We start from the raw sequence: 20,537 nt of genomic DNA on the forward strand, positions 1-20,537 counted from the left end.
CCTCACCATTACCCCCTCCCCTCATCCTCCAACCATCTCCCACTCCTGTCCCCTTTCCCTCCCCACCATTCCCCACTCCCTCGTCCTATGCGTTCCCAAATGATCTGATGTTCCCATCAGAAAAAAGGGAACATCAAATGATCTGATGTTCCCATCACTACAGAATAAGAAGAACAGTTAAAAAAAGATATGGAAACAAATGAAAAAACAAACAAAAAACAATACTCACGAAATGAACAGAACAGTAAACAACACAGCTCAATTCCAATGCAATGTCACACAAAATAATTAAATTAAAATGAAAATAAATCGAAATTTATGAAAATTCATTTAATCAATGAAATTGGAAACATTGAAATGAAATCATAATGTATTTAGTGTGTTGCTCTGACGTGCAACAGATGGCGCTGTTTTAAAAAAGAAAACATCTTTTTACCTGTTACAGGTGTGGCATCTATATAGTAGGCATATAAAAACACAGGCATATTCGAATGGAACGTTGTGTCAAAATGTCAAAGCAATCGGTGAAGAACTTTCAGAGATTATACCATGTGTTGCTCTTATGTCCAACAGATGGTGTTGTTTAAAAAAAATGTTTTTTCTTGTCACAGGTGAGGCCTGTATATAGTAGATATATAAAAACACGCGCCTTTTCGAATGCAACGTTGTGTCAAAATGTCAAAGCAATCGGTAAAGAGGTTTTAAAGATTTCCCTCACATGAAAAACACAGTTTTTCAAACAAACATGTTTTTCCCGTCACAAAAACAAAATTGTTCATTACACAATAGTTTTATAATTAATACAATAATGTTAAGAAACGTAATCGTAACAAAACAAGAAAAATGTATTTAGTTTGGAATTAAAAAAGCATCAAGGAATAGAAGTAGCAATATAGTGGGAGATTTCTATTTTGATAAAATACACTAATCAGAAATGCAAGGTGATGCTGAGGCGGAGGTCTTTTGGGGAGAGGTTTGTCAGTGATTGTTTTTTGACAAAGTTTAATAATGATATATCTTAGCAGAACAGTACTTTTTATTTAGTGTTAGCAAACTGAGAATAACTAATTTAAAATATTTAAGTGAAGTACACCTTGGAAGAATGTGATCATTATCAAATTAGATTTACTTGTTCAGACACATCATGCATGAAAGAATCATGTCAGGATTCCCAATTATCGTTGTTTTGATTATTTAAAATTGAAGTTGTATTTAAGATAGATCAAATGCACAATGCCTAATATTTGACCACAGATTATCCATTCCTAAAATGAAACAAACAACATTTTTAACAGCATCATATGTAATCACAAACCATAAATTAACAAATCAAAAGCATACCGAAGCCTCCAAGCCTCACAATAAACAAAGGTCAATTCTAATATCACAAAACCTCACTGACAAAACCTTACACAACCACCATCTTTTACTAACAAGAATACAATAAATCCATTACTTATTAACAAGACATGATCCCATCCAAACACCACCATTCTATATAAATAAAAATGTAAATGTTCATTTGTTCAAAATCGTTATCTCCGAAAGTTCTTCACCGATTGCTTTGAAATTTTAACACAGGGTTACATTCGAATATGCACGTGTTTTTATATACTATATGGATGCCACACCTGTGACAGGTAAAAACGTGCTTAAAAACAGCGCCATCTATTGGATGTAAAAGCAGTATACTCTACACTAAATATGTTACGATTCCAATACAATGTTTCCAATTGCATTGATAAATAGAATTTTCATAGATTTCGATTTATTTTCATTTGGTTTAATTATTTTGTGTGACTTTGTATTGCAATTGAGCTGTGTTGTTTACCATACCGTTCATTTCATGAGTATAGTTTAATTTTGTATTTTTCCATTTTTTCATATAATTTTTTTTAACTGTTATTTTGAAGTAAAGAGAACATCAGATCATTTGATGTTCCCATTTTTCTGATGGGGACATCAGATCATTTGAGAATGCATAGAACGAGGGAGTGGGGAATGATTGGGAGGGCGAGGGGACAGGAGTGGGAGATGGTTGGGAGGATGATGGGACGGGAGAGGGGGTAATGGTGAGGAGGACGAGGGAGTGGGGGATGGTGGGGACGAGGGTATGGGGTGGAGAGGACAAGGGGACGGGAGTGGGGGATGGTTGTGAGGATGAGGTGATTGGGTAGGGGGAAATGGTGGGGAGGACGAGGAACTGGAGAGTGGGGGATGGTGGGGAGGTCGAGGGGATGAGGGAGTGGGGGATGGTGGGAAGGACAAGGGGAGTGGGGGATGGTGGGAAGGACAAGGGGAGTAGGGGATGGTGGGGAGGAAGAGGGGATCGGGGATGGTGGGAAGGACGAGGGGATGAAGAATGGTTGGGAGGACAAGGGGATGGGGGAGTGGGGGATGATGGAGAGGACTAGGGGACGGGGGAGGGGGAATTCTGGGGAGGACGAGGGGATGAAGCTGTTGGGACGAAGGTCCAGGGGAGTGGGAGGGGGAGGAGGAAAGGGTAGGGGAGGATAAGAGGTAGTAGAGTGGGGAATAGTTGGGAGGATGAGAGGGAGGGGGAGAATGTTGGGGGGGACAGGAGGAGAAGGGGAGGGCTGTGGCTCAGCAACACACATGCGCTGCTGAGCCACAGCAACACGTGGTCGGGTACAGCTAGTTACGAATAAGACAAAACCAAACACAAACTATCACTCATCACTTGTAATAAAAAAAGAGTCCCTTGCTATCAAAATAAAACCCACTAAAGTCTCACCACTCACTAAAATGACAAAAATATAATTAAACCTCCCATATGCACTATAAAGTGAAACGTTCACCCAAACCTCTGCAATTCACTAACATGACAAAACATCATCCAAACTATGACCTCTCACTAACAACACATAACGAGTTTCAAACTACCACCTCTCACTAAGAAGACAAGACAACTCCAATCCACGAACCCCCATTAAGAAGACAAAAACACAACAGAACAACCACCTCACATCAAGAAAATAAGTAGGTAAGTAATTATCAAAAGAAGGCACCAAACCGGGAAGGCTATGTAGCACCATCAAATATGCGGAATAATTAGAGGGCGCTAAATATCACCAAGGATGCCAATACGAGAACAAAAACGCATAAGGCGAACGATATCACAAGTATCCGAGTCACCTAGAATTCTATTGAGGGACAGGTGACCGCGAGGGGCGGTCGGAAAGCAAGACACGCTCGTCCTGGAAGTCAGGACATTCAAGAAGGACATACACGACCGCAAGAGGGACAATGCAATTTGAACAATAAGGAGCAGGGTGGCGCTCCATCTAGTGACCATGGAATAAGCGAGTACGGCCAATACGCAACCTCGCCAGAGCTGTTTCCCATCGCCGGTTACGGTGGTAGGAGGACGGCCACGAGGAAACACAACATTTAAGAGTACGTAGTTTGTTACCAGTAACAGACGACCAAGAAGCCTGCCAATGGGTAAGGATGGAGGAATGGATAACCGGGTAAAAGTCAGAATGTAGAATACCTTTATGAGAGATAGGACAAGAGCGGACAGCTTCCTTGGCGGCAGCATCTGCACACTCATTTAAAGACACACCAATATGGCTGGGAACCCAACAAAACTCAACCAACTTAAATTTACTGTGAACAAGAAACAGCCAATGCTGGATCTCGACAACTACTGGATGAACCGGATTAAAGGACCCGAGAGCCATGAGGGCACTACGAGAGTCAACAACAACTACAAAGGAAGACTGACAACGAGAAAGCAGGAAACGAAGAGCATAGAGAATAGCATAAAGCTCTGCTGTAAAGATGCTAGTCTCCAGAAGTAAGCGACACATATAAGTGCGATCAGGAAAAACAACAGAGTAGCCAACACCGTCCGCAGACTTAGACCCATCGGTGAAGACGGAAACGGAGTGGGGTGAGAAGAAAAATGCTCAAGGAAAAGGCATTTTAGAACCGTAGGAGGGGTAGAAGCTTTAGTGATGCGGGTCAAGGATGTACAAAACTGCGGAAGGGGGGACTCTCCATGGGGGCAAAGAGGGAACAACACGAGGAGAAATATTAGAATTATGAACGAAAAGAGAATCCTGTAAGCGAGATAACCGAACAGAAAGAGGGAGGTGGTGAAGAGGAACAGGAACCGCAGGAGGGGTAAAAGTTAAAGCACGATAAAGGCGAGACGAAGGATGTTGCAAGGACCGCACAAGGTAGCGAAGACAGTAGCGATCACGGCGGTCCTGGAGAGATAGGAAGCCAGTATCAAAATACAAGCTGAGGACGGAAGTCGAACGAAAAGCACCAGAACTGAGGCACAACCCAGTATGGTGCAAAACATCAAGACGGTGAAGAGTAGAAGGAGAAGTAGACGAGTAAGCAGGGCAACCATAATCGAGCTTAGACAGGACGAGAAAGTAATGTAAAGCGAGGAGAGTGCGCCTATCCGCTCCCCCAAGAAGTATGGGACAATACTCAAAAGAGGGTAAGGGCCTTGGAGCACTCAACACGGAGGTAAGAGATATGGGGAGACCAAGACAAACGAGTGTCAAAGAATGACCCCAAAAGCTTCGCGGAATCTTTGTACTCAAGGGGATGACCATAAAGTGACAAAGAGGGACGAAGAACGACCCGTTTCCGAGTAAAAGTCATGGCACAAGTCTTAGTAGAAGAGAACTTGAAGCCATGATCGGTGGCCCAAGACGACACGGCATCAATCGCAAGTTGAAGCTGGCGCTGAAGGAGAGGCGAATCATCACCCTGACAGCAAAGGGCAAGATCATCGACATAAAGAGCGGAGAAGACGCCTGAAGGAAGAGAGGAAAGAAGACCGTTGAGGGCAACCAGAAAAAGAGTAGTGCTCAGAACATTACCCTGGGGCACACCTTCGTATTGCTGAAGAGAGGCCGAGAGAGTGGTACCAAGGCGCACCCGGAAGGAACGACGAGAGAGGAAGCTGCGGAGAAAGAGAGGGAGATGACCACGAAGGTCAAAAGAATGAAGCTTGGATAGAATATGATACCGCCATGTAGTGTCATAAGCTTTTTCCAGGTCAAAAAGGACGGCAACAATGGAGGTCTTCGCAGCAAAAGCAGTACGAATATAGACTTGTGAGGTTAGGGGGATACGAGGACGTCTTTCTGCAAAGGGACATGACGAGGGAAGAGAGAAGGAAGGAAGGAAGGCTGCAAAAGCAAGGGAGAGACGCAGAGAAAGGGGTGGGGATATGGGAGCCACAGGACTCAGCTCAGTATCTCCAGGAACCTCAGAGGGGAGTGGGAATCCCCCCACCAGCAGGCCAGCACACCAAGGGGGGACTGTAACAGAAGCCTCCCACCAACCAACCTCTCAGCCATCCCCCACCAATCAACTGTACCTCCCCAGACAGTAAAGTCCCTCTTCAGACCATGCCCCCATGTTCCCTGATCCCAGACACCCCATGTTCTCCCCATGCCCTTTTTCTTCCCCAACCCCTACCCCAGATCCTCACTGTTCCTGCACCCCATGCCCTTCCCTGTTTCTCCAGCCTGTACCCTTCCCAGTTTCCCCACCCCAAGCTCTCCTCCCTGCTCTACCCCTCTCCCTCCTGGCCCCTCCTCCCCAGGCTTCCCTCCCCAACCCCTGACCTCCCTGTCAACCCACCCTAGGATAGCTCCCCCATCCCATGCCCCAAATCACCCCCAACCCCGGACCCCCTGAACCGCATCACGTCAGACCCCCCTAGCCCTCCTGTTCCAGATCCTCACAGCCCTCTCACACCCCAGACCCCCCCAGGTCCTCCTTCCTAGGCTCACCCATCCCAGATATCCCTTGTCCCCCAACTCCAGTGGAATCCACAGAAACTGAGAATGGACAGAAGAGAATCAGCTTTAAGGTCATGTACTCGAACATAGATGGGATTACAAACAAGGCTAGTGAACCTAGGGAAACAACACAAGAAGTAAACCCAGATGTAATTGGACTCACAGAAACAAAACTCTCAGGAATCATAACGAATGCGGTGTTTCCCCAGGACTACACTGTAATAAGGAAAGAGAGGGAATCAAGGGGAGGCAGAGGAGTGGCTCTACTGATGAGAAAGGAATGGAGTTTCGAGGAGATGGTTATTCCGGGCTGCGAAGGGTTCAGAGACTTCATAACAGGCACCATGACGATGGGAGGACCAAGAGTAGTAGTAGCAGTGATATATAACCCACCACCAAATGAAAGAAGACCCAGGCAAGAGTATGACAGAAACAACATGGCAGTTAACATTATCATTGAGAGAGCAGCCGCTGTTGCCTGTAGAAATTGATCCCATCTTCTCATAATGGGGGGACTTTAATTATGGAAGGATAGACTGGGAAACAGGGAACCACATGGAGGTGAGGAAGCATGGATAGCGAAACTGCTGGAGGTTCAAGACATGATGGACTACATCACACAGAAGTGTAAGGAGGCAGCAGTCAAGTTCGTTCAAGTCCAAAAGGAAAAAAAGGAAATGGAGATGAGAAAACCATGGTTTAATTAAAGTTGCAAGCTAGCAAAGCAGCTAAGTAAAAGGGAGTGGAGAAACTATACAAACAACAGAACACTAGAGAGCAGAGAAAGATACCAGAGCTCCAGGAATGAATACGTCAGGGTGAAAAGAGAGTTAGAGAGGCAATATGAAAATGACATAGCGAGCAAGACAAAGACTCCACCCAAACTGCTGCATTGCCACATCAGGAGGAAAACAACAGTGAAGGAACAGGTAATGAAACTGAGGATAGGAGCTGAAAGATTCACTACAAACGACAAGGAAGTGTGCGAGGAACTCAATACAAAATTCCACGAAGTCTTCACCTCAGAGCAAGGAGAAGTCCCAGAGATAAGGGAGGGAACATCAAGCCAGACACCACTAGAGGAGTTTGTGATTACCAATGGGGAGGTGAGGAAGCATCTGCTAGATTTGGACGTGACAAAGGCTATAGGCCCGGATGGAATCTCACCATGGATTCTAAAGGAAGGAGCAGAATCTCTGTGCCTACCACTCTCCATGGTGTACAACAAATCGCTGATAACAGATGAACTGCCAAAAATTTGGAAGATGGCCAATGTAGTCACAATATACAAGGGTGATAATCAGGAGGCACTGAACTACAGGCCAGTGTCTCTAACTTGCATTCCATGCAAGTTGATGGAAAAGATTGTGCGAAAAAACCTAGTGGAACAATTGGAGCGGAAGAACTTTGTAACACAACATCAGCATGGGTTCAGAGATGGCAAATCGTGACTAACAGAATTAATTGAGTTCTATGACCAGACAACAAAAATCAGGCAAGAAAGAGAGGGCTGGGCAGACTGCATATTTCTGGAGTGCAAGAAAGCTTTTGACACAGTACCACATAAGAGACTAGTGCACAAATTGGAGATGCAGGCAGGAGTGAAAGGGAAGGTACTCCACTGGATAAGAGATTACCTAAGCAACAGGACACAGCGAGTCACTGTGAGGGGTGAGGTCTCGGAGTGGCGGGGAGTCACCAGTGGAGTCCCACAGGGATCAGTCCTTGGACCTATGCTGTTTCTGATATACGTAAATGATCTCCCAGAAGGAGATACATAAGACAACACACAAAAGACCGTCCCTCACTACATAACAGGACCACCCCCAGACCACCACCCCTCACTAAGATAACAAGACCACCCCCAGACCACCACCACCCCTCACTAAGACGACAAGACCACACCCAGACCACCACCCTTCACTAAGATAACAAGACCACACCCAGACCACCACCACCCCTCACTAAGATAACAAGACCACACGAAGACCACCACCCCTCACTAAGACAAGACCACACCCAGACCACCACCCTTCACTAAGATAACAAGACCACCCCCAGACCACCACCACCCCTCACTAAGACAAGACCACACCCAGACCACAACCCTTCACTAAGATAACAAGACCACACCCAGACCACCACCACCCCTCACTAAGATAACAAGACCACACCCAGACCACCACCACCCCTCACTAAGACGACAAGACCACACCCAGACCACCACCCCTCACTAGGATAACAAGACCACACCCAGACCACCACCACCCCCTCACTAAGATAACAAGACCACACCCAAACCACCACCCCTCACTAGGATAACAAGACCACACCCAGACCACCACCCCTCACTAAGATAACAAGACCACACCCAGACCACCACCACCCCCTCACTAAGATAACAAGACCACACCCAGACCACCACCACCCCTCACTAAGATAACAAGACCACCACCCCTCACTAAGATAACAAGATCACACCCAGACCACCACCACCACTCACTAAGATAACAAGACCACCACCCCTCACTAAGATAACAAGACCACACCCAGACCACCACCACCCCTCACTAAGATAACAAGACCACCACCCCTCACTAAGATAACAAGACCACACCCAGACCACCACCACCCCTCACTAAGATAACAAGACCACACCCAGACCATCACCACCCCTCACTAAGATAACAAGACCACACTCAGACCACCACCACCCCTCAATAAGATAACAAGACCACACCCAGACCACCACCACCCATCACTAAGATGACAAGACCACACCCAGACCACCACCCCTCACTAGGATAACAAGACCACACCCAGACCACCACCCCTCACTAAGATAAGACCACACCCAGACCACCACCACCCCTCACTAAGATAAGACCACACCCAGACCACCACCACCCCTCACTAAGATAACAAGACCACACCCAGACCACCACCCCTCACTAAGAAAACAAGACCACCACCCCTCACTAAGATAACAAGACCACACCCAGACCACCACCACCCCTCACTAAGATAGCAAGACCACCACCCCTCACTAAGATAACAAGACCACACCCAGACCACCACCACCCCTCACTAAGATGACAAGACCACACCCAGACCATCACCACTCTTCACTAAGATAACAAGACCACCACCCCTCACTAAGATAACAAGACCACCACCCCTCACTAAGATAACAAGACCACACTCAGACCACAACTCCTCACTAAGATCACAAGACCACCAATCCTCACTAAGATAACAAGACCACACCCAGACCACCACCCCTCACTAAGATAACAAGACCACACCCAGACCACCACCCTTCACTAAGATAACAAGACCACCACCCCTCACTAAGATAACAAGACCACCACCCCTCACTAAGATAACAAGACCACACCCAGACCACCACCCCTCACTAAGATAACAAGACCACCACCCCTCACTAAGATAACAAGACCACACCCAGACCACCACCCCTCACTAAGATAACAAGACCACCACCCCTCACTAAGATAACAAGACCACACCCAGACCATCACCACCCCTCACTAAGATAACAAGACCACCACCCCTCACTAAGATAACAAGACCACCACCCCTCACTAAGATAACAAGACCACAACCAGACCACCACCCCTCACTAGGATAACAAGACCACACCCAGACCACCACCACCCCTCACTAAGATAACAAGACCACACCCAGACCATCACCACCCCTCACTAAGATAACAAGACCACCACCCCTCACTAAGATAACAAGACCACCACCCCTCACTAAGATAACAAGACCACACCCAGACCACCACCCCCCCTCACTAAGATAACAAGACCACCACCCCTCACTAAGATAACAAGACCACACCCAGACCACCACCCCTCACTAAGATGACAAGACCACCACCCCTCACTAAGATAACAAGACCACACCCAGACCACCACCCCTCACTAAGATAACAAGACCACACCCAGACCACCACCACCCCTCACTAAGATAACAAGACCACACCCAGACCACCACCCTTCACTAAGATAACAAGACCACCACACCTCACTAAGATAACAAGACCACCACACCTCACTAAGATAACAAGACCACCACACCTCACTAAGATAACAAGACCACACCCAGACCACCTCCCCTCACTAAGATAACAAGACCACCACCCCTCACTAGGATAACAAGACCACACCCTGACCACCACCCCTCACTAGGATAACAAGACCACCACCCCTCACTAGGATAACAAGACCACACCCAGACCACCACCACCCCTCACTAGGATATCAAGACCACACCCAGACCACCACCACCCCTCACTAAAATAACAAGACCACCACCCCTCACTAAGATAACAAGACCACACCCAGACCATCACCACCCCTCACTAAGATAACAAGACCACCACCCCTCACTAAGATAACAAGACCACACCCAGACCATCACCACCCCTCACTAGGATAACAAGACCACACCCAGATCACCACCACCCCTCACTAAGATAACAAGACCACACCCAGACCACCACCCCTCACTAAGATAACAAGACCACACCCAGACCACCACCACCCCTCACTAAGATAACAAGACCACACCCAGACCATCACCACCCCTCACTAAGATAACAAGACCACCACCCCTCACTAAGATAACAAGACCATACCCAGACCATCACCACCCCTCACTAAGATAACAAGACCACACCCAGACCATCACCACCCCTCACTAGGATAACAAGACCCCACACACACACACACCACCACCTGTCGTTAACAAGAGTGAACCATTAAATAAACCATCACCCCCTTACTCGCAAGACTAAACTGCAACCGAACTACCACTCATCACTAACAAGACCAGCTCATCCTAACCCTAACACCTTACTACAAAGACAAAAACTAACCAAACTACCTCCCCCTTTTGGATAAAATAAGACAACACCCAATTTATATTTCCTCATTAAGAAGTCACGAATGGAACCAATAGACTATCCCTCTCTCACAAAACATGGCCACACTCAAACTACCGCCATTCTCACTACAATTCCCAATCCGAACAGCCCTTACCAATAATAATCAAATTACCGCCCCGTCTCTAGCAAGAAAATATACCACAAAACCACCTCCCCTTAACAATACGTGAATACAATCAAACTACCAGCACACACTAACAAGAAAAGCTCTCACCCTAAACCCTAACTACATATAAATAACTACAATCGACCACATTAGGACAGAAAATGGCACTCACAGATATTTGGAGTCACTTGAACAACGGCCTCTCTCTTACCTCTCTTGACTGGGAGCTGCAGCTCTGTGTTGAATCATCTTGTATCTGACGTAAGGGTTCGGGTATCTCCACACCGTCATATCTGAAGACGTAACCCTATTCCACATATCATCGTCCTCGCCTCCCCATCCCCAGTACATGTTGCTCCAGCCATTCACCTTTAATATGTGGCTCTCCATCATGAGACAACCACCTCCGAAATAGCTATGGTAGGGATTCCTGTGGGAGAAATAGAGTGAGCTGACATTTTGGGGCACTGAGATGCCCACTTGGAGTGAGAGCGTCGGGTCACTGTGGTGTCCACTTGGGGAGTGAGAGTGTCGGGGCACTGTGGTGTCCACTTGGAGTGAGAGCGTCGGGGCACTATGGTGTCCACTTGGGGGAGTGAGAGCGTCGGGGCACTGTGGTGTCCACTTGGGGGAGTGAGAGCGTCGGGGCACTGTGGTGTCCACTTGGGGAGTGAGAGTGTCGGGGCACTGTGGTGGCCACTTGGGGGAGTGAGAGCGTCGGGGCACTGTGGTGTCCACTTGGGGAGTGAGTGTCGGGGCACTGTGGTGTCCACTTGGGGAGTGAGAGCGTCGGGGCACTGTGGTGTCCACTTGGGGAGTGAGAGTGTCGGGGCACTGTGGTGTCCACTTGGGGAGTGAGAGTGTCGGGGCACTGTGGTGTCCACTTGGGGAGTGAGGGTGTCGGGGCACTGTGGTGTCCACTTGGGGGAGTGAGAGCGTCGGGGCACTGTGGTGTCCACTTGGGGGAGTGAGAGTGTTGGGGCACTGTGGTGTCCACTTGGGGAGTGAGAGCGTCGGGGCACTGTGGTGTCCACTTGGGGAGTGAGAGCGTCGTTTCATTTAGTGCAGTTATGTGTTGGAGGGAAACCTGGAGAATAGTTATTGCTGTGGCAAATTTGGTTTTGTGGGAGAGAATATAAGTTATGTATAATCAACCCCCACATCGGAAAATTATAAAGATAAAGTAAGTAATTATCAAAAGAAGGCACCAAACCGGGAAGGCTATGTAGCACCATCAAATGTGCGGAATAGTCAGATGGCACTAAATATCACCATGGATGCCAATACGAGAACAAAAACGCATAAGGCGAACGATATCAAAAGTATCCGAGTCACCAAGAATTTTATTGAGGGACAGGTGACCGCGAGGGGCGGTCGGAAAGCAAGACACACGCTCGTCCTGGAACATTCAGGATATTCAGAACATTCAGAACATCCAGGACATTCAAGAAGGATATGCACAACCGTGAGAGGGACAATGCAATTAGGACAATATGGAGCAGGGCGGCGCTCCATCAAGTGACCATGGGTTAAGTGAGTATGGCCAATACGCAACCTCGCCAGTGCCGTTTACCATCGCCGGTTACGGTGGTAGGAGGACGGCCACGAGGAAACACAACATTTAAGAGTACGTAGTTTGTTACCAGTAACAGACGACCAAGAAGCCTGCCAACGGGTAAGGATGGAGGAATGGATAACCGGATAAAAGTCGGAATATGGAACGCCTTTACGAGAGATGGGACAAGAGCGGACAGCTTCCTTGACGGCAGCATCCGCACGCTCATTTAAAGAGACACCAATATGGCTGGGAACCCAACAAAACTCAACCGACTTAAATTTACTGTGAACAAGAATCAGTCAATGTTGGATCTTGACAACTACTGGATGAAACGGATTAAAGAACCGAGAGTCATGAGGGCACTACGAGAGTCAACAACAACTACAAAGGAAGGCTGATCACGAGAAAGCAGGAGATGAAGAGCATAGAGAATAGCATAAAGCTCCACTGTGAAGATGCTAGTCTCCGGAGGTAAGCGACACATATAAGCGCGATCAGGAAAAACAACAGAGTAGCCAACACCGTCCGCAGACTTAGACCCATCGGTGAAGACAGAAACGGAGCGGGAGTGAGAAGCAAAGTGCTCAAAGAAAAGGCGTTTTAAAACCGTAGGAGGTTATCTTGAGATGATTTCGGGGCTTTTTAGTGTCCCTGCGGCCTAGTCCTCGACCAGGCCTCCACGACCAGGAAGCAGCCCGTGACAGCTGACTAACACCCAGGTACCTATTTTACTGCTAGGTAACAGGGGCATAGGGGTGAAAGAAACTCTGCCCATTGTTTCTCGCCGGCGCCTGGGATCGAACCCAGGACCACAGGATCACAAGTCCAGCGTGCTGTCCGCTCGGCCGACCGGCTCCCCTAAAGGGGTAAAAGGAGGGGTAAAAGCTTTAGTGATGCGGGTCAAGGATGTACAAAACTGCGGAAGGGAGAACTCTCCACGGCGGCAAAGAAGAAACAACACGAGGAGAAACATTAGAAATACGAACGGAAAGAGAAGCCTGTAAGCGAGATAACCGGACAGAAAGAGGGAGGTTGTGAAGAGGAACAGGAACCACAGGAGGGGTAAAAGTTAAAGCACGACAGAGGCGAGAGGAGGGATGTTGCAAGGACCGCGCAAGATAGCAAAGACAGTAGCGATCACGGCGTTCCTGGAGAAACAGGAAGCCAGTGTCAACCTACAATCCGAGGACAGGAGTCGAACGAAAGGCACCAGAACTGAGGCGCAACCCAGTATGGTGCAAAGCATCAAGACGGCGAAGAGTAGGAGAAGCAGACGAGTAAGCAGGGCAACCATAATTGAGCTTAGACAGGATGAGAGAGGAATGTAAAGCAAGGAGAGTGCGCCTATCCGCTCCCCAAGAAGTATGGGCCAATACCCGTAGGAGGGTAAGGGCCTTAGAGCATTCAACACGGAGGTAAGAGATATGGGAAGACCAAGACAAACGAGTGTCTTAATCACCCTGACAGCAAAGGGTAAGATCATCAACATAGAGGGCGGAGAAGACGCCTGAAGGAAGAGAGGAAAGAAGACCGTTGAGGGCAACCAGAAAAAGAGTAGTGCTCAGAACACTACCCTGGGGCACACCTTCGTATTGCTGAAAAGAGGCAGAGAGAGTGGTACCAAGCTGCACCCGAAAGGAACGACGAGAGTAAGCTGTGGAGAAAGAGATGACTACGAAGGCCAAAAGAATGAAGCTGGGATAGAATATGAAAGTGCCAGGTGGTGGTGTAAGCCTTTTCCAGGTCAAAAAGGACGGCAACAACGGAGGTCTTGGCAGCAAAAGCAGTACGAATATAGACCTCCAAGTTCACCAGGACATCTGTCGTGCTGCAGCATTTGCTAAAACCAAATTGAGAAGGGGAGAGGAGGTGATGGTGTTCCAGGAACTACATCAGACGAACGTTAACCATACGTTCAAAGAGTTTGCAGACAACTTGTAAGAGCAATAGGGCGAAAGTAATTAGGGGATATTCCCAGAGACCCTGGTTTGTGAACAGGGAGGACAACGGCATTGCGCCAGTCCTCAGGGACTGACGACGACTCCCAGATCCGATTATACAGATTCGGTAAAAACTGAGACGTGCACGGAGGGAGATGGCGAAGCATCTCATAATGAACACCATCGGAGCCTGCCGCCGCAGATCCGCAGAGGGCCAGGGCAGAACGAAGTTCAGAGAGAGAAAAAGAAGGGATCGTTATAGGGAAGTCGAAGACGAGTGCAGAAATCGAAAGGACGAGACTCAAGTACAGGTTTACGAAGAAGGAAAGATTGGGGAAGATGAAGACCAGCCCTACAGAAGAAAAGTGGAAACCCAGTTCGGTAGCGACCTGCAACGGGTCTACCACAAGAGTACCATGTAGGTGAAGGACCGGTGAAACATCGGGAACGAACTTACCCGCTATCTTGCGGATACGCTTCCAGATCTGTGACAGAGGAGTTTCGGACGTAATGGTAGAGACATAAGATGCCCAACATTCACGTTTAGCTGTACGGATGGCCTTACGGGCCACCACACTCGCCTTCCGAAAGAAAAGAAAAGAATTGGCCGTCTGCCGACGGCGGTGTCTCTTTCAGGCTGCACTCTTACAGCGGACAGCCCGAGCACAGTCTGCATTCCACCAGGGAACGCAATTCCGTGGACCCCGAGAGGAAGAGCGAGGAATAGAGCGGAGAGCAGCGTCGAAGACAGTGTCATGAAAAAGGAGAGAGCAAGGGAGAGGTCAGAGAGAGTTGCACTGGGGGTAAAGAGGTTCCAGTCCGCTTTCGCAAACTGCCACCTAGGGAAGGAGAGGGGAGGGCGAAAAGAGAAAAAGGAAACAAGGATGGGGAAATGGTCACTGCCATGGAGGTCAACAAGAACCTGCCACGTGAAATCTAAGTAAAGAGAAGACAAGCAAAGAGAAAGATCAAGACAGGAAAGGGTGCGAGTCCGAGTGTCCAAATGTGTGGGCTCACCAGAATTCACAAGAGACAGGAAAGAAGAGAGGATAAACGGCTAAAGAAGGCGACCCCGGGTGTTCGTCAGAACATCACCTCAAAGGGAATGACGACAATTGAAATCACCCAGCAGGAGCACAGGCTTCGGTAAGAAGTCCAGTAAGTGTTTCAGATCAGGAAGAGAAAGCGGGACACTCGGGGGGAGATTAATGGAACAAACAGTGCACCATTTCCCCACAAAGATACGAGCAGCAGAACAATGGAGAGGAGAAGGAAAAAGTAAGGAGACAAAGGGAACATCAGAGCGAATCAAGAGAGCAGAAGAGTTAGGAGCCCCAGCAACAGCTGGGGGGAGGGGGAGAGAAAGGAATAGCCACGAAAGCGACCAGGACGAGCACCAAGCATCGGCTCCTTGAGACAGACACAAAGGAGCGAAAACCGCGAAATCAGAAGTTGGAGTTCAAGGAAATTGGCGTAATAACCCCGAACGTTTCATTGAAGAATAGACATTGACGAGAAGAGAAAGGACAACAACAGAGAACAAGGAAGAAACAAAGGTGAAAGAGCAACATAGCACGTTAAAGAAGATCAAAGTCGGGATCAGGTTCAGCAAAGTCAGGGTTAGGGGGCATGGGTAAACTGAGCAAAGACGGAGGGAAGGAAGCGGGAGAACAGACCAGAGGTGGACAGGCGGGGTCCGGAGGAGGAGGAGGAAGAGGAGGAGGCAACCGAGAGGAGCAGTCAAGGACACCAGTAGGAAGAGGGAGAGTAGAAAGAGGGGAGCGCACCTCAGCAAGGGCAGCAACCGAGAGGGAAGCGGGGGCCAAAGAAACCTCCATAGTAGGAACAGGGGGCGCAACCACCGAAATGGAAGGGGAAAGGGCGATAGAGTCAGAATAAGGGGCCGAGGAAGAAAGCGAAGCCTGCTTACCCGCCGGGGAGGAGGAATGAGAGGTGCCAGGCTTACGCTTCTGACTTAAAGAGACAGGTGTCCCAGCAACTACGTACTGGGCAACAGATTCCAGTGTCTCAACAGGAGAAGCTGAACGAGAGCACACACGACGGCCGGTAGGAGAGCGATGGACATCAGCCCGCACTGACAGGCAGCGGGGAGAGATAATAGATGGAGGAAAAGGATGGGAAGGAGGAGCGGAGGGAGACGAGGAAGAAGACACAGGAGACATGACAGACCGGGCAGAAAGAAGGGGAATCCCAGACAGAGAACCAGGAGGGGGACCCTTCGGGACAGAACTCAAAGGAACAGAGGAGGGGGCAGTGGGCGTATCAGGGTCCGAGGCCCAGAAACGGTTGAGAGTCTGAGGAAGGTGGGAAGGACGAGGAGAGGAAGAGCGCAACACGCGAGCACAAGAGACGTTAGCATAAGACGGGAGCCAGCGAACGTGGCGCCTCGCCTTAGGAAAAGATAAACGCTCCCGGTGCTTCAAGTTGAGGACGGCTGCCTCACGCTTGTAATGGATACAGGCACGGGAGAAAGTAGGGTGGGCCTCACTGCAGTTGAGGCAGCGAGCCTGGGGAGAAGTGCACTCCGACTTCGAGTGACCTTCGCACCCACACAAAGGACAGAGAGAGACAGTCCCAGAGCAGCGGAGGGCACCATGCCCAAACCTCCAGCACGTGTTAAAAAGCCTAGGAAAAGGAATGTACACCTGGACAGAGCACCTGGCACCAGCAAGAATGACAGAGGATGGAAGGGTCCTACCATCAAAGGTAATCTTCACAAACCGAAGGGGTTGACGGCGACGACCACGAGGGGGACGAGTAAACGAGTCTACCTGGAGGACAGAATGGCCTTGGGCATCAAGGATATGCCGAATATCATCGTGGCAGTCCTGCAGATTCCGAACACCGGTCGCAACATGGGGTGGGAGGAGAATAGTGCCAACACTGGCATTCAACCGAGCGTTGTTTGAGACCCGAACAGGGATCTCGCCAAAGCAGGATAAGGCAGCCAAGCAGGACGCTGCATCCTGAGAAGGAGCAGCAACGACACGTGTACCAAGACGAGTGGGGTTGAAGGTAACAGAGGCATCAACAGAATCAACAAGATGGCGATGGAGGGAGAAATCATCAGGAGGCGCAGAATCAAGAGGGAGGAGATCAAAGTATTTGGCCCATGAAGCGGGACCAAACAAGGCCTGATACGCGGCAGTACGGGAAGGAATCGAGCGAGTGCGGCCGTGGCGCGAACAGCGTTGAGAACCCCCAGAGAGAGAGGGGTTAAAAGTCGCAGAAGTCACTACGAGAGACTTAGCCACACCAGGGGACGAAGTGGTCACCACTGGGGGCTTGAGGCTCGACCCAACCACAGAGGAGGGAGGGGAGCTGGGGGAAGAAGTCAGGAGGGTCAAAGGAGGAGCAAGGTCGGGGCCCAACGCAGCAGGGGCTACAGAGCCCGGTCTTCCAATACAGGCCGACTCGGGGGCTTGGTCGCCCACGCCACGAGCCTGAGAGGGTACAACAGACACATTCAACGACATACAGATGAAGAGAGAAATTCATTCCCGAATGTACCCCCATACCCACCATGGAGCCACAATTAGAGGCAGGACACCTAACAGTAAGCTATCGCCGATCATGCTGGGGCCCCCTAGGGGTGCGTCGCGAGTATACGCCCCACAAACGCCACCTTAAGAACCGTCAGTCTCTCGAGATCGGGTTCAGCGACGAAAAGGGTATTGACAATAAAAGGTTCCCCTCAGTCGAGATGTTGGGTAGTACAGTTCTACGGGTGCAAGAGTATGCCTCCTCAAGCACCCGGGCGTCAAAATAGAAGAAGTCCAAAGGAATAACCAAAACAAGCAAAAGGTCGGCAGGAATCGACAAGCAGATAGGAGAAGAGAGGGAGAAAAACGAAACATAAGGAAAAGGAAAAGCGATCCGGCACAATTAAAGAAGAGAGCAGCAGGAGCACAAGGCCACAAAAGGACAGAGGACTGTCCCATGGAGCATCACACTCCGGCAGCCGTCCACCAAGCCCCCCTCACGGCGCCAACGAGCCAGATGGGGAGGTGGTGAAAATTATTAAACTTCGACGTTTCTGTCCATCCCGGACCATTTTCAAGTCGGAGAATGACTTTCGTCCTGTACAACCCAAAATGTCGTAGTTTCTTGATTTTCAGATTTGTGGGTTAGTTATGAACTCCTCAGCTACATTATTATAAAAATATATGGTATTATAAAATTATTTATTATAAAAGTATTATGAAAAGTTATACTGAACCATCGTGCTTAGTGATAACAAATCTTTATACATTTTCTCCATGTAATAATTTCTATCATACTCTGATAGATCTAGAGTTGCTATTGATTATTTTCCTATACTTTCTTCCTCAATTGATGAGGTCTCCAAGTTTCTCTTCTGTCGCCAGATCTACCTTTTATTCTAGCACAGATCTTTCAATATTATTAGTTCTGTATATTTTTATGTTACTTGATGACATTTGCACTCTTGCTTACGTTTCAATTGTAATCCTTCCCTTGCAGCCCACACTAAACCTTCACTCTTATGGCATGTACTCTTATTTACTCTATTTATTTATGCTCTTATTTACTCACATTTTATTCGTATATAAATATTCTTTACCTGTTTTCTGGAACAAATCTTTTATCAATATCAAAATTACATTTAATATGTCCTTGAAGATAACACTACAACACATGAAAGACTGCCTCAACACTGGAGACTGTTGTAAAATGTTAATAAACATTTTCCTTTGTAATTATACTGCTCTACGAAAGTCTAATTAGCTTTTGTTTATAGCGTGTGTCTCAAATCTAGTACTGCTCCTTTTTCACCAAAACGCTTCATTTATTCAACTTACACAAAATCTGTTCTCCTAATTATTTGAACAGACATGCCAGGGTTGAGTCTTAAGCCTACAAAACATAGTTACATTACTTCTGTAGATACTTCTATGGCATCAGTTCTTAGGAACTTGCTATTTTAGTTCTCCTTTACACATATGTGATCATAATACTCACACTTCCGTCTCTATTAGCGCTAACCTTGAAGCAGTCACTCAAGGTACTCAGCACTCTACTTGTTTCCGTTCGAAACCTTTGTCGTTGTATTGGCAACGACATAACTTTGCCGTTGAGGTGGCAACAACAAAACTTTGCCGTTGTGGTGGCAACAACAAAACTTTGCCGTTGTGGTGGCAACAACAAAACTTTGCCGTTGTGGTGGCAACAACAAAACTTTGCCGTTGTGGTGGCAACAACAAAACTTTGCCGTTGTGGTGGCAACAACAAAACTTTGCGGTTGTAGTGGCAACAACAAAACTTTGCCGTTGTGGTGGCAACAACAAAACTTTGCCGTTGTGGTGGCAACAACAAGACTTTGAAATGAGAACTAAATATTATCCCCATCAGTTTTGACTTCAAATTATTTAACAGTCGTCTGTGGAGTCTTATTCTCCCCTTCCAAAAGTTATACATTATTGAGTTAATAATGTTTCCTCTGATATTACCAGATAAATACACAAATATGACTATTAGCACATGTCTAACATTTGATGCGAACAGTCAACATTTGACTAATAGCACAAGAAGACACGAGCATCAAATGCTGGTGTCTTTTCTCACCTATAATTGAATGTTGAGAGAGCAACAGCCAGGTGTCTTGGCTGAGGTGAACAGTGATAGAGGTGGAAGTCATTTTCAGGCAGCAGATCAACGTCGTGAAAGGCGTAGCAGTCCCACGGACCCTCCTTGCGGGCCTCCTTGAAGCCCACGTTCAGTAAACTGGCGCGATTGAAAGGTGCCGCCCCTGTTAGAGCAGAAATGTGATACATAAATATATTGTCAACGTAATACGGGAACATTACCATTACTTGTAACATGTTGGTTTGTCTGTGTAGAACGAATACATTGACAGGAAAATGAGAGTAGTAGTTAGGGGAAATAAAATCAATAAACTAACAGACTTTAGAAAATATGAAAACAAAATTATGTGAATATGAATATAAAATAGCAGGTAAACTAATGACTCCTGCACTTGTTTATTAAATTCCGGAACTCTGGTCGATTCTAATGATTTCAAACATATGTATGACAACTTGGATAAATAGCAACTGGCGAGTCAACAGCAGTGGCACACATCATGCCCTTAACTCAAGACTGGAACTTTAGGCCAGAAGTTACCAGG

General features: G+C 47.8%; 1 protein-coding gene across 1 annotated transcript in view; it reads right to left on the reverse strand.

Annotated features, from left to right (window-relative positions):
- LOC138366030 (beta-1,4-galactosyltransferase 4-like) overlaps positions 1-20,537 on the reverse strand; it is an 82,949-nt gene that overhangs the window by 903 nt on the left and 61,509 nt on the right. Inside the window, exons 4-5 of the mRNA XM_069326753.1 lie at positions 19,976-20,159; positions 11,085-11,303 (exon numbers count right to left, since the gene is read on the reverse strand). Of these exons, the coding sequence (XP_069182854.1) occupies positions 11,085-11,303; positions 19,976-20,159 (403 nt within the window). The remainder of the gene's footprint in view (positions 1-11,084; positions 11,304-19,975; positions 20,160-20,537) is intronic.

This window comes from Procambarus clarkii, chromosome 2, assembly GCF_040958095.1.
Source record: "Procambarus clarkii isolate CNS0578487 chromosome 2, FALCON_Pclarkii_2.0, whole genome shotgun sequence".
NCBI classification, from domain to species: Eukaryota; Metazoa; Arthropoda; class Malacostraca; order Decapoda; family Cambaridae; genus Procambarus; species Procambarus clarkii.